A 15991-nucleotide genomic window follows, 5' to 3' on the forward strand; every position below is an offset into this window, starting at 1 on the left:
TGAGCCACCAGCACCCGGCTCTGAACAACTACTTTTAATCAACAAACATCATATACATTTTTGTGTTTGTATCTGAAAGCTGAATTTTTCTTTTAGAGTATCCACTCTTCATGAACCACAATATGCATAATGGTCAGCTGCTAATTACTAAATTTATTCCCAGAACAAAAGACAAGCTATATGAATCAATACTGTAAACAAAAATATGAGGAAGTTGGGCATCTTTATCTCATGCCTAAAATCTTAGCTCAAGAGGCTGAGAACTGAAGATACAGGTTCTAAGTCAGCTTAGACAGAAAAGCCCATGAGACTTTTATCTCCAATTAACCAGAAAAAGAAAAGAAATGCTAGAATGTATGTGTGGCTCTAGCAGTAGAGCATGAGCCATCAGCAAAAAAAAACAAAAAAAAAAAAAAAACAAGCTTATAAGGAAGGTCCTAAGCAAAAGCCCCAGTACCAACTCATACACACAAACACACAGTAGAAATAAAGCAAATGAGTGGAGTGTGCAGATACCTATAATCCCAGCACTTGGGACATGAAAACAAAGGATCCTTGGCTCCAGACTAGCCTAGGCTACACAGTAGGGCCCTATCTCAAAACACCTTGGGCTTGGGAGGTGCACTTACTTACTATTCACAAGGTTCTGCGTTCAAATCCCAGCAACATCAAAAGTAAATAAATAAACCAAAGTAAATCAAAGGGATATACAGAAGACAACTTGACTCTTTAAAGGCAGGCCATGTGCCTGGAGATGATATTGACTTCAAAAAAGATAATAGACTTCTTTCAAGAAAGCTGTCATTGGAATACAAATGGAAAACTAAAAGCATCTACAATTTCCCCCAGACGTTATACTGACATAGCAGCACTAACTTGATTTTTTCTTTTGACAGTCACTGGATGCATTTTCTTCCACTTTGCGGAGCTGCTGGTCACAGAAATCAGCCAGCATCATATAAGCGCTGGTCATCCCAGTCACAGGTCCATGGGCCCAGGAGGACACCTGGGCCTCCTCCTCCACCGACTGCACAGCCTTGGTGAGGTGATAGAATGCTTTCTGGTTCAGACCTGTGATCACCTGTGAATACACACCACCTATGGGATTCAGTAACTTCAAAGGAACATTGAACATGCCAACTGACACAGGCGGATCACTTGAGTTTCAGGCCAGCCTGCACAACACAGCAAGACCCCATCACAAAATACATAAACTACTAATGCCAAAAGCTATGTTATCAGGAAAAAGGAGTCAGTCCTAGTTGTGAGGAGGAATAATCTCCCAGGAAAGTCCTGAGCATACAACAGACAGCCAAACAAAAGAGAAAAAGCCAGAGAGTCCATGAGCCACACAGAGCCAGGGCAGGTCAGCAGGACACTGCAGTACCACTGGGGATTTATGATAAGGAAGGAAGCTGGTGTCTTATACTGTCTGTCGGCAGACACTGCTGATATCAGCATGTGAGAAGACAAAGCCTCACCACTGAAGTGTGGCAGGACTCAGTGAGATGAGGAGGAGGTTGCTACTATTAAAACACAACATGATTTGAAAAAAGCTAAGCTAGACAACACTAACTACAAAAACAGGCTGTTTTGTCCCACAGACAAGTAGGAACATCTGAATGATGACTAGTGGTAAAATTTCATTAAGGAAATTCAGGGAAGACTCTCCACATCAATACAACACAAAGTTCCCAGTCTTAATCATGAAACATTTGTATCATTCAAACAAACAGGAAACAGATGGAGTATGTCAATTTTCAACAAAAGAAACTTGGTGTGCATGGCTGTCAAACTTATTTTTAAAACACAACATGCTGCTATCACTGTCATTTTCCTGTGGCCTGAAGTCTGTGTGCTCATGAAGGACATACTGCACACAAACAAGAAACATTTCTATTACCCGCTCTGTACTTGCTGTACTGGATCCAGAAAGCTCCAAGATCCGTCTAGCCTTGCTCTCCTCAATGTCAGCAAGACAGGCTGGCTCCTTGCTGAGAGCATCAGCCATGATCCTGTAAGTGGTACCCAAGAGAATGTTCTGATCACAGGAAGCCAGAACATTTTTGCTTAAGTAGCTTGATGTGTTGTTCTCTTCTGTTGGATTAAGAAAGACAAAACAAGAAACAGAATTTTTAAAATGAAGTATATTAAGCTAAATAGAAACCATTCACAGTGTATAAAAGTTGTTTTCTGGAAGTGGCGCTGTGGCTCAAGTGGTAGAGCACTCGTCTTAAGCTGAAGAGCTCAGGGACAGCGCCCAGGCCCAGAGTTCAAGCCCCATCCCCGACCAAAAAAAATTGTTGTTTGCTGTTAAGGCATTAACTAAAATAAATCTTGGAAGTACAGAAAAACTGGCCTCAAGAGCTGGTTCAAGAATTTCATAAACTCACTTATTAATGGAAAAACATTTTCCATTACAATTTTGTTAAAAGTAACTGTAACAAGACAAACAGTGGACTCAATCAAAATGTGTGAAAATGGAACAAGGAAACTTGGTAAGAATAGTTTGGGATGCAGAAGGGGGAGAAAGGAGGATAGCAGAGGCATGGTTATAACCAAGAGGCACTATATACATAAATGGAATTGAAATAAACACTGATATTGATAAAAAGAAAAAAGTAACTGCACAGAAGTCAAGTAATTAAAACTAGTAATTAAATCTTTCATTCAAGCATCACCATTCTAAATTTTAGCCAAGCACCTTGGATACCAGAAAATAGCTCTTATTAATACTTTTATGCATACACAATAATACCTTGGAATAGAGTTTTAAATTGATACTGTGTCATAAAACTGATAAACAACAGCCATACCTAAAACCCTAGTCCCACTTTTGATCATATGGTGCTGGGGAGGGCTTAGGCCTATAGTACCCAGCAGTGTGACAACGTGTGCTTCCAGGAATCCTGGCAAGAGTATATCCTTCTTCCTGCCACCAACCACTTCCTGCCAGTGCTTCACACACTGGACTGTTCCAAAAACAGCAGTTACAAACTATAAGCAATACAACCTGTAATTGCAGGACTGCTTTGATTACGGTGTGGGAATCAAAGCCTGGGCATCACAGATGTTAGGCAAGTATGCTCATACTCTTAGCATTAGCAAATCTGTCCCTATAATGACTCAAATAATCATGGGTCACACAGAGTGAGTGCTGACCCTCCTGCTCTGTTTTTGAGGCTGCAGCTCAGGCACATGCTCCATCTCTGGGCAGTGCCACCCCATACCCTTGAGCACACAGAGGCAGGACAGGAACACCCAACCATGTCTAAGAAAACTTTGCTCCCTTCAGGCAGAGAGGCTATATCAAGAAAAGAACAGAACTGAGCTGGGGATGTGGCTCAGTGGTAGAGTGCTTGCCAAGCATGCATGAAGCCCTGGGTTCAATTCCTCAGTACCACATACACAGAAAAAAGCCTGAAGTGGCACTGTGTCTCAAATGGTAGAGCACTAGCATTGAGCCAAAGAAGCTCAGAGACAGTGCCCAGGCCCTGAGTTCAAGCCCCATGGCAGCAAAAAAGAAAGAAAAGAACAGAACTAAGAAGGAAAACAATTCTTGTTTAGTATTTTTCAACTTATGTGTAAGCTTAAAGTTTTCAAATAAACCACTAACATAAAGTTTGGTGAAGTAGGGTCTAGAGAAAAACTTTAATTAAGGAAATAGAAACTGTAAATATCATCCTGGATAGCATCATCAGCGTATGTAGCTGTCTGGCTCCAGATCTTTGGCTCTATTTTCAAAGAAATAACATCTTTCTCTGTGACATCCTTTGCTGTACCTATAAGAGTTACTAAGAGGGCTGGGAAGGTGGCTCAGTGGTAGAGCACTTGCCTTGCATGCATGAGGCCCCGGGTTCCATTCCTCAGCACCACATAAGCAAAAAGAAAAAAAGCCGGAAGTGGCACTGTGGCTCAAGTGGTAGAGAGCTAGCCTTGAGCTGAAGAGCTGAGGGACAGTGCCCAGGCCCAGAGTTCAGGCCCCATGACTGGACCAAAAAAAGAAAAAAAGAAAAAAAATATTTTTCAAAGCTATAACACAAAAAAAAACCCAAAACTTAGTTTGGCACCAGTAACTCGCATCTATAATCTTATCTACTACAGAAGCGGGGATTGGGAGGATCTCAAATTTGCCAGTACAGGCAAAAAGTTAAGACCCCATCTCAATCAATACTGAGAGTGTAGTGGCACACACCTGTCATCCCAACTGTGTGGAAAGCTAATACTGGTTCCAAGCTGGCCTAGGCAAATGAAGTCCATGGGAATGTATCTCAACAGAAAAATCAGTGCACAGCAACATAAACCTACCATATCACCCATAAACAGGAGTCATGAACGGGAGAATCACAGTATATCTTAGCCCAGACAGAGTGTGACCCTATCCCCAAAATTACTAAAGCAAAAAGGATGGAGAGTGTAGTTCATTATATCCTGCCTAACAAGCATGAAGCCCTCAGTTCAATCCCAGCGCTGCAAAAAAATTAAAAAATTAATGACAACAGCAACAATAATAATATGGACAAGAGCAACGTAATAATATGGACAAGAGCAACGTAATTACCCAACAGTGAAACGGTTTTCAGGACGGTGAGGACCTGCGTGGGGGCACTCTGGGTGCGGCTCCGGCAGTAGCTCAGCTGGCAGTAGCTCTGCACCCACTTCACCAGCCAGTCGTCTCTTGTTTTGGATTCCTTATGTAGCTCCCTCAGCAGTTTCATGGCAAGTGCAAAATTGCTCTATATGAAGAGAGGAAAAAGAAAAAGCCATGGAGACATTCAAGCATACAGTTTGGAAAAACAATTATTTTACAAAGGAAGTTTTCAAAGAGATTCTCTTTCTGTATGACCTTGAATTGAACCAGCCAGTCTATTTCCTCAGCTATCGTTGTTGTTTTTTTTTTTAATAACAAGGATAAGGTAAATTTAAAGAATAAACTTTTTTTTTTTTGCCCTGGTCCTAGAGCTTGAACTCCGGACCTGGGCTCTGTCCTTGAGCTTTTTGCCCCAAGCTAGTGCTCTACCACTTGTGCTGCAGATCCACTTCTGGCTCTTTTGATGCTTAGTTGCAAATAAGAGTCTCATGAACTTTCCTGCCCAAACCTCAGCTCTCAGCCTCCTGAGGAGCTAGGATTACAGGTGTGAGCTATCAATGCCCAGAAGGAATAGGCCTTTTCATTTTGGATTAGTTTTGGTTTTGGTTGTTTCTTTTTTACTATATTTACAAAGTCAGACAACCCCCATCTAATTCCAGAACATTCTTATAAGCTTAAAGACAGGATTCCCATTCATTAGCAGTCACCAACTATTGTCCCTAGCCACTGGCAGCCATTACATCAAAACAATACCAGAAGAGATTTCTGTCTGGCTTCTTTCATTTGGCATGCTTTCTAGGTTCACCCATGTCGTACTTCATCCCTCTTTATATCAAATAATAACCTGCTCACAGATGTACCATGTATTCCTTATCCATTCATCTACTGGTGGACATTTTGGTTGTTTCCCTTCCCAGTTATTCTGAGTAATCTACTGTGAACTGTCTTTATGTCTATGCCTAGGAGTGGTATTGCTAGGACAGATGGCAAGACTGAAATAGCCACATCCTTTTCCACAGCAGATACAACATTTTACTGGCACTAGAGTACTGGTTTCACTATGCCCTGACTAATGGGTTGCTCTCTCATAGTGACTTTCATTTGCACTGCCATGTGACTAATGCTGGGCATCTTTTCATGTGCTTGATGGCTATTTTCCTATCTTCTTTGGAGAAATGTAAAATTCTTTGTCCATTTATTTAACTAGGTTGTTTGATTTTGTGTTCAGTTGCAGTGTTCTCGTTTGTAAAAATGGTATTATCTTTGTTTGCTTTTTGAGACAAGGTCTCTCTATGTAGCCTAGACCCACCTGTTTTTGTGCACTTTCTACCATCTTCATTTTCATGGAGAACCTGCAGCTCTGCATCAAGGAACGAGCATCTTCCTCTGGCTTGTACGCTTCTGCCCCGTCACTGGGATCAGTATCTTCATCCATACTGTGATGATCTGGAATGGCCAGCTTCTCCTCTAGTTTGCTGAGAAAGAAACACCTACAGAAAAAGGGAACCAAATCTTAACATCAGACTCATCAAAGAAATCCTAGCTATTCTAGGAGCTACTAGATAACACTTACACATGGAAATTTTGTAGTTATTAAGGCTTTGCTTACATATTACAGATATATTTTAGAAACCAGATTTTTCCTCGTTTTAATAAACCAAACCTTGAAAGAAGGGCAAGGATATATTAACAGAATCTTCTAGATATCATGTAGTGTTTTTGCTTGCACAAAGCACTTAAACTCACAAGGTTTTTCCATTCCTGAACAACATACTCTATGTTGTGTCAAAAGCCATTTTTCTTTTTAGCTCCAATCTTAAGTTCTATACCCAAACATAAAAAATATGAAGAAATAAACAGATTAAAGAATCACTAAGAATTCTAAAACCTAAGTATATGCTTATAGAAATTATTTAATTTATATGTAAAATAGCTAAATATTTACAATTTGCATGTTTTTATATAAATTCAAATTTTCACAAGTAAATCTATAATTACATATTATAATTTACATTTACAACCTTGTTCAAATAACGTAATCTTCATTAATTTCAGCAACATTGAAAAAGAGCCTTAAGATATACTGTTCATCCCTCGAGCTTTACAACGTCGGTGCGGGGAGAGGGGGGGAGAGGGGGGAAGGAGAAGGATTGGGATGTGGGGGGAGGGGGAGGCTGGGAAGTGATGTGAAGGGTAAACAAAGGAGGAGGCTGCAATGCTTGGTAAGAAATGTACGCATTATCCTGCCCATGCAATTGTAACCCCTCTGTATAGTATGTTCACAAATAAAATTAAATTAAATTAAAAAAAAAGATATACTGTTCATCCCTAATCAATAATAAAGCAATTTTCTATTGTTCATACAGGAACTTTTTTGAGATAGAGGTCTTGCTATATTACTGACACGTTGAATTGAAATCCCTTTGTGCAGCTCCTTAAATAAAAAAATTGTTCACTCATCAGTATGAATAACATGCCCTGCAATAACAGAAAGAGGAGGATGATAAGAGGGACAGTGGAAATCTCATGAGATGGAATCTCCTGTGCCATCAGGGAGGTACTCAATTCCAGGTGGCAGAACTGACAAGGGAATCCCAGAGACAAAAATAAATGAAACAATGGTAGAGAAGTTTCATACATGTGGCACTTTTTTATGTGGCATGTTGGTGAGAACAGAGCCCTTTTTTCCCTAGAAAGAATAGACTTGTGGCTCCAGTGTGGCAGTATAACCCTAGGAGTCCAGCTCTTTGTTGGTAATGACTACAAACTCTCACTAAAATACAAAATACAACTCCCTGATTATAGAATAAATAAAATATTCATGCTATTGTGTTCAGAGAAATCACAACTGGGAGAAGGTTCTGCTACTGGAATCAGTTTCTCACGTCTTTTTTCTTCTGCTTTTCTGTGCAGGAAGCTGGCTGCCATTATGGAATGATGTGGCAATGTGAGCAACTGAGATTCTGTGACTGTGCTTTCTGCCCAGAGAAGCCCCAAAAGGAGCCAGAAGAGACTGGCCTGTAGGAATAGCATGAATGTGAGAGATCATAACAATCAGAGATGAGCTCTATGCATGAACCATCCAGGTTTCAGCCTATGGAGACGTGAAAGTGCAGGGAAGACTCAAAACAGTGTATGATAATGACTTAAAGCCAGACTGAGGTCTGAACCAAGAGAGGCAAGAGAAAGTCTTTCTGGCCAGATAGAACTGGGCTGATCACCTGCCAGAGAATTACACAAGAAACCAGTCTACCCAAGAGAATATTCACAATTGCCATGATATAATTCGAAATGAACTGATCAGAAGAATCAAGAAATTGTATCAATTTTCAGTGGAAAAAGATTTAGCTGATAGTATCTAAAAGACTCATGTGTCAGAAGAATCATACAAGTTCCTTAAGGCAGTTACTTTAAATATGCCCCTCCCAAATACACATTGAAAATGATGGATACCTCTATACAGCCAAAGAAAAACATGTAAATTTTACAAGTGAAAACTAAAGTACCTGATATAAAATACTTAGACTAGACAAGCTCAATAGAGATGAAGAAAATGGAGGGAAATGGCAGGTCAACAAGCCTCAAAACAAGTCAATAGAGGTTTAGTCTAAAGAATAAAGAAAAAAGAGATTGTTTGGGTACCAGAACTCATGCCTGTAATCCTAGCTACTCAGGAGGCTGAGATCTGAGGATCACCGTTCAAAGCCAGCCCAGCAGGAAAGTCTGTGAGATCCTTATCTCCAATTAACCACCAAAAAAACAGAAGTGGCGCTGTGGCTCAAGTGGTAGAGTGCTAGCCTTGAGCTGAAGAGCTGAGGGACAATACCCTGGCCCAGAGTTCAAGTCCCACAACTGAATTCCTACTACTTCCCCCCCACCCCCCCACAAAAACAAACTGAATGAAATATACACAGACCTAGTGAGCTATATCAAAACATCTGATTAGGGTTAACGGTATTGGAAAAATAGTGAGAGCAAACTCTGCAAATTTGGTGATATATACAGATTCAAGACACTCGGTAAAACTTGAGAGCTGGGTAAGGTTGGGGTAAATGGAGAGCGAATGATGCTGAGACACTGAAGAAAATGCAATGTTCACATAAATTGACATGCTTAATTGAAGCCCCTCTGTACAACTACTTACAGATAATTTTAAAAATAAAGAAAAAAGCTCAGAGCTGGGCGCTGGTGGCTCACGCCTGTTATCCTAGCTACTCAGGAGCTGAGATCTGAGGATCATGGTTCAAAGCCAACCTGGGCAGGAAAGTCTGTGAGACTCTTATCTCCAATAAAGCACCAGAAAACCCAAGTAGTTCTGTGGCTCAAGTGGTAGTATGTTAGCCTTGAGCTGAAGAGCTGAGGGACAGCGCCCAGGCCCAGAGTTCAAGCCCAAGGACCAAAAAAAAAGCTCAATAAACTCAAATGGGATAAAAATCATACCTAGACACATCATAATCAAGTTGCTAGCAGCCAATAAAGGAAAATCTCATGTTGTCTGGCCTGGTCAAACACAAAGATTCCTGGGAGTTGCAATTCTGTCCTCAGCTGGGGATGCTGAGAAGGACCAGGGGTCAGAGGATCCAAGTAGTGTTTATACTTAATTGCGGCTGCTAGCATATTTCCAGACATCAGAGCCCTGTCATGTGAAAGGCACCCTAACCCTACCAGCAGGTGATAATGTGGACCTTCTAGAGCTGATCTGACATGCTTGTCACTGATGTCACCTTCTCTGTCATCTTCCAAGTTGCAAGTCAAATTTTAAAATGACTGCATAACATTTTTGAGCATCTGTGTCACTTCCATGTCTACAGGACACTGTCTAGTGTCTGTTCTAGACCTCGATCCAGACAATGAGGAGACAGTCTTTTAAACACCAGTCACATGTGTCTCAGGAAGGCTAGGGCAGCCCAGATGGGGGCTCACAGAAGACCTTGGGATTGGGCTAATGAAGGAGAATGTATAAAGAGTAAGACTGGTGGTGTAGGCTGTGCTGTTCTTGATTTCCCAAAGGCCTGAGATGACATCTTGGCTTAGTGGTAGTTAGGAGGTTCTTAGGCTATGAGCTGATCTTTGTTGGGTCTCTGTAGTTATCTGTGTATGTTTATGTGTCTGTGTGAGAAACAGGTACAGATACAAAGAAACAGAGAGAGAAGGACAAAAATAGGCAGACATAGAAGACATAGCCAGAGTACTTGACCTGTCTGGTTCTGCAGAAAGCATAACCACTGTGGCTGTCTTTCACACTAGAGAAGCTGTAAATCTATCATCAGGAACAAAGAGCCCTCCATGATCTTCCTCAATAGAGCTCCTACACAGTGCCCTATAAGCAGCGTGCCCTACTCCTTGAACATCTATCAGATCACAACAGCATATCCTCGAAGGTGCAGCAGATTTGGGCACTGACAAAAATGACCCAAGATAGACATATCTTAAAGTGAATCAGCTATTTTGATATGGACCATCCACTTTGATGTAAATGGCTGTTAGGACCCAAACTTGCTCTAGAGCTTATATTAGGGTGGTAGCTCCTTCCTGACAATTAGTCTTATGTGCCCATCCAGACTTGGTTTGGACCACCAGAAACTAAAGTGTGTTTCCTATGTATTCCAAGTGTTGCCTAACTGCCAACAGTGAGTTTCTCTGGGCTGACCTAGTTCAGACAGGGAGGTACTCTCCCTTTGCCTGGCTGCAATGCAATTCCTTCTCCTATCCTGAGAGTTCTCCAGTTCCTCTTACTAATAATGCTTGAGCACAACCTGACTTTCCATGCACACCCTATCTTCTACTGTGTGACAAAGCTGACAAAACCTAGACTTCAAACATGCAATCTGAGACCATCTAAACATGAAATATCTAAGGAAAGTAGTATCTTATTCAATAAAATTTGAACCTATGAGCCTATATTGATAGTTTAAAAAATAATGAATGTGGAGTGGGAGAACTCTTCCTTATAATAAGATGTACATTAACAAGCATGGAACAAGTGTTGAAGTCAGAAATTGCCAATTTGCAAACACTGGTGTCAAGAAGTCAAATAAGCTAAGAATCATCCAGTGATGTGAAAGAGAGATGGTAAATCTCATGAGAAAGAGGACATTTGCATATCTCAAAGCATCTTCCATATTAATCTTTTACTGGTTGCAAAGAAAAAGAAATGGAGTAGGATGCCAGTGGCTCACGCCTGTAATCTAGCTACTCAGGGAGCTGAGATCTGAGGATTGTGGTTCAAAGAGAGCCCAGACAGGAAAGTCTGTGAGACTTTTATCTCCAATAAATCTCTCAGAAAACTGGAAGTGGTGCTGTGACTCAAGAGGTAGAGCGCTAACTTTGAGCTGACAAGCTCAGGGACATTACCCAGAGTTCAAGCCTCACTACTGACAAAAAAAAAAAAAGAAAGAAATGGAGAAACCAGACAACATTTTAGCAGGTATTCGAAATGACTTTCACAGAAAAAGGCAAATGCATGCTATGTGGCCCACATGTGACATGACAGCCTGAGAACTGTGGCGTGCTCTGGTTAGGGGTAGAACACTAAATCTCATTATTGAGAAGCGTAAGACACAGTGAGAAATGCTTGTTAGAAGTATCAATGTTATGAAAGAGAGAAAGCCTAAGGAACTATTCCAAAATAAAGTGCACTAAAAAGACAGAACTAAATACAGTCTGTGGTTCTGAAATGCATCCCGTCCTATAGGAAGAGGATGGGGAGAATACTGCAGAACACACTAATAGGACAGTGACAAAACTGAAACTAGTCCACAGATTGAAAATGGGCACTTAAATTGATTGTTATGCTTATATAAAAGCATGCTCTTAGGAAATGTACATGAGCACAATAAGAATGAAGAGACATATATGCAACTTACATGCAAATGGTTCAGAAAATAAATAGTAGGTATAGAAGAAAGGAAGAAAATTTTTAAAAATAAAACTAACATGAGCTGGGCCTGGGTGGCTCAGGCCTGTTAATTCTAGTTATTTGAGAGGCAGAGGTCAAAGATCATACTTCAAAGTGAGCCTGGGCATCACTAAGTTCATGGAATTTCATGTTCACTGATGGCTGGCCTACTGGCACGAGTCTGCTATCCCAGTTCTGGGGGAAGCACAATGGCTTGGCACAGTGGTACAAGCCTGTCAACCCTGGCAAAATGGGAAAAGACAAGTAGGAGAATCGGAGCTCAAACAGAAAGAAAGAACCTACTTAGAAAATAACCAATGAAAAAACGGGTTGGATACATAGCTCAAGTGGTAGAAATTACAAGACCCTAGCAATTACAAGGCCCTGAGTTCAACTCCCATATCACCAATTAAAAAAATGTGATAAAATATCAAAAAAATTTAATTGTATACTTGAAAAAAAGCACAAGAGGTTTCTACATTTTTTGCAACTTTTCCACAAGAACTTATCTCAAAGTAAAAAATTAAAATTACATAAATAGAGGAAATAATGGAAGTGACAACTGACATCAGCGTCCTTAAGCCCTATTTCCTCAAGGGTATTTGCACAAATAATGTACAACCTCTCTAACTCAACGGCCTCTTCCCTAAGGACACAGTAAATGTCCCTCTAGATCCCCCAAGGTTAATAAAAACTCAGACCTTGGGAAGTGAACACAACTCAATAAAAGAACTGTCAGGCAAGCAGGGTGGCAGTGGCTCACACCTGTAACCCCAGACTACTCAGGAAGCTGAGTAGAATCAAGAATCCAGCATCCAGAATCAAGAATCTCCAATTAAACACCAAAGAATTCAGAAGTAGAAGTGCGGCTCAAATGGTAGAGCTCTAGCCATAAGCATAAAAGCTCAAGGACAGTGTCCAGGGTCCTGAGTTTAAGCCCCAGGACTGGCACCAAAAACCAACCAAACAAACAAAAAAAAGAGTTGTGAAGCAAAAAGCAGGGTTGTCAAGAACCCAAGTTTTAAAACCAGAACAATAAAAACTCATTATGCAGCATTCTTTCCTGCTGTCATAACACTACCTAAGTCTGTGGTGAGGGGTCATCCCCACCAACCACCAACACCCAATTCTTCCACAATGAGTGGGCAAAAATCCCCCCAAGGAATAAGTGAAGATAATGTACTGCAAATCCAGTTTTGTTAGAACTTAATGTGACTAATCAGCATGAAAGAGAGGTGCAATTGGCTCAAATATCATGCTTTTCTAAGCCATGGTTAGAAGAACCATTATGACAGTTTTGCTAAAGAAGCCACATTTGGCTTAAAAAGATCACAACTTACCTATTTGTGATAATATCATCCCAGATGTTCATGGGGTCCATTTTAACATCCGGGTACCTGTTTGTCCACGTTTTTAGAAGTCTCTTAAGGGCAACTTGAGATGATAAATTACCTAAAAATAATATTAGAGAATGCTCACACCCACAGTTAAATGATAAAAACCAACTGTCAGAATGGAGTCATCATTAGTAAGTTGAAACTAGTTCTAATTCCTTGTCCAAATTAGAAAGAAAAGAAGTTCTTTCACAAAAGCAACACAAATCACTACAGTATTCTGATACTTAATCATTTGTGGATATAGAAAAAAGAGAAATAGGGGCTGGGAAGGTGGCTCAATGGTGGAGCACTTGCCTTGCATGCATGAGGCCCTGGGTTCAATTCCTCAGCATCACATAAGCAAAAAGAAAAAAGCCGGAAGTGGCGCTGTGGCTCAAGTGGTAGAGCACTAGCCTTGAGCTGAAGAGCTAAGGGATAGCGCCCAGGCTCAGAGTTCAGGCCCCACGACCGGACCCAAAAACAAAGAAAAGAAAAAAGAGAAGTAAATTAATACAAAACTTTTTACAAATCCCCAATCCTTTATTCTACAATTTTGAAATTTCATAGCATTCAAAAACAAGGAGATTTTCACAAGGGAACAGTCAATTTTGTGGAAGACAAAAATCTGATCTGGAGTCTGGCACTGGGGGCTCACATGTATAACCTTAGCTACTCAGGAGGCTGAGATCTGAGAATAACGGTTAAAAGCCAGCCTGTACAGTAAAGCCAATTATCTCCAATTAACCACCAAAAAACTGGAAGTGGAGCTGTGGCTCAAAGTGGTAGAGGGCTAGCCTTGAGCAAAAGAGCTCAGGGACAGCACCCAGACCCTGAGTTCAAGGACCATGAGCCATAAAACAAACAAATCTGATCTGAATTGACACAGGGCTATAATCTTTGTTTACATTAATGCAAATACTACAATTTAGGTTGGAGACTTAACACTATGTTTAAATAGGGGATATGAACCTGGCCTGGATACATTTCTAATATCTAAAATAATCTAGCTTCACAGATCTTAAAAGTTCCATAATCTTCACAGAATTTAAGTTTTACACAATAATGCTTAAAGTTTTAGTTTTCCCTCTTATTTGCTGCTGTTTCCCTTCCTCCCTCCCTTCCTTCGTTTTTTTTTTTTTTTTTTTTTTTTTATGCTGGTAATGGGACTTGAACTCAGGCCTTCAACTCTCCCTGGGCTTTTTTGCTCAGAGCTTTTTTTAACCAAGCTCCAGTCCAGTTTTCTCTTTCTGTTGCCTGAAAACAATAATTAGGAATACTATATGACATATAAAATTAAAAGAAATATATCTCATATTACAGGATCAAGGTAATACAGATTTAAAAGATTAACAAACTCAAACTGTGAAAAGCACTTAATATTTTAAATTTACAGCAAGGAACATTGAGGAAGACAAGAAAACTGATTTTTGTTTGTATCCTGAAAAAGTTTGTTATTTGTTCAGTTGTTTGTGGTATAACTGAGATCTGAATCCATGGCCTCATGCTGTTAAGAAAGTACCTACCTGCCACTTGAGCCACTCCAACAACCCTGAAATTTAATTCTCATTTATAATTACTTTTAATCATTTAGAACAAAAATCAAGCATTGTTAGACTTATAATTTATAATTGAGACTTTTATAATTCTTCATTAAGAATTTTGACTTTGGGCGGGGGAGAGGATGGGAAGGGTTGGGAAGGGGAAACAAAGGAAGAGGCTACAATGCTTGTTAAGAAACGTACTCATTATCTTGCCCATATAATTTAACCCCTCTGTACAATATTTTCACAATTAATAAAAGACTTTTGACTTTTCCTTCGGAAAGATATTCTCTGTCTCTGTCTCTGTCTGTCTCTGTCTCTTTCTCAGACTCTTAGGTAGCCCCTCTCTCATAAGTACCAGGATAAAACTGCTTGAGATCACACAGACCCAGTGACCCCTGTAGCCTTCTCCCATATTACCTCCAGTCATCCTCGCTGGTTAATGGTCTCCCTCTCAGGCACCCAACAGTGCAACTTTCTGCAAAGTGGGCTTCTGCAAGCTCTCTTCCACTCTGCAATTGGGCCCCATGGGCCCCTCCAACAAAAGCCTTCTGCCCTCTCAGAGCAGAGCAGGCCCTGCCGCCAGGGTCCACACTTACTCATGACATAGAATCATCCACCATTCTAAATACTTATTCAAGACAAATAATGTTTTGTTTAGCTTTGCATAGCTAGTGCCCACAGCAGTATTTGTTATTTTATACACTTATTCCAATAACCTCAACACACGTTTGTAGAACAAATTCAAGGCAATTTCCAATCCATACATTAAGTCTGTTCTTGCAGTAAGCAAAAGAAAAGCAGGTACTCATCCACATTTAGACAGGAAAAAGAATGGAAAATAAAAAAAGCATTACCTTCTTTTCTGATAAAGCTGATGAACTCCTGAATTTCTGTTAATGTTTGTATAGACTGTAATTTTGCAAGTCTACTTCTATGTAAGAGAACATCAATACTAGAATAATTCTAGGATAAAGAAAAGGTATTTAGCATTTGTCATAAGCCAATTTATTACCTGAATTTTTAAAATGTTTTTTAATGTAGAAATACAGCAAATAACTTACACATTAACTATGCAGTGTTTTAGAGTTGTTAACAATTAGGTCATAGGAACAATTACTACATGGTTTAAAATGGTCTAACAATTTAGGCATGCAATCATATTTTAGTTCAACAATAGCAACAAAATCAATATAATCAGACTACCATCTCTATTTGTACATCTATCTATCTATGCTGAGAATGGAATCTAGGGTCTTAATAATATGAGTCAGGTTTTCTACTACATTCCAAGTCTAAACCAACTTTTTTTTTTTTTTTTTTTGCCAGTCCTGGGCTTGAACTCAGGGCCTGGGCACTGTCCCTGAGTTTCTTTTGCTCAAGGCTAACACTCCACCACTTGAACCACAGAACCACTTCTGGCTTTTTCTGATTATGTGGTACTGAGGAATCAAACCCAGGGCTTCATGCATGCTAGATGAGCACTCTACCACTAAGCCACATTCCCAGCCCAACTTTTAAATATAACAACATTCTAAAATGCAAAACTTCCAAGCATAAATATCTAGTATATGTACGAGTCAAG

The 15991-nt window shown here is 40.1% G+C and overlaps 1 protein-coding gene across 1 annotated transcript in view; it reads right to left on the reverse strand.

Moving 5' to 3' along the window:
• Positions 1 to 15991, reverse strand: part of Prkdc (protein kinase, DNA-activated, catalytic polypeptide) — a 195355-nt gene that overhangs the window by 21470 nt on the left and 157894 nt on the right. Inside the window, exons 66-71 of the mRNA XM_013009243.1 lie at positions 15264 to 15372; positions 12830 to 12941; positions 5901 to 6081; positions 4562 to 4736; positions 1904 to 2097; positions 877 to 1081 (exon numbers count right to left, since the gene is read on the reverse strand). Coding sequence (XP_012864697.1) covers positions 877 to 1081; positions 1904 to 2097; positions 4562 to 4736; positions 5901 to 6081; positions 12830 to 12941; positions 15264 to 15372 — 976 coding nt within the window. The remainder of the gene's footprint in view (positions 1 to 876; positions 1082 to 1903; positions 2098 to 4561; positions 4737 to 5900; positions 6082 to 12829; positions 12942 to 15263; positions 15373 to 15991) is intronic.

Source organism: Dipodomys ordii, unplaced genomic scaffold (assembly GCF_000151885.1).
Source record: "Dipodomys ordii isolate 6190 unplaced genomic scaffold, Dord_2.0 Scaffold9, whole genome shotgun sequence".
NCBI lineage: Eukaryota > Metazoa > Chordata > Mammalia > Rodentia > Heteromyidae > Dipodomys > Dipodomys ordii.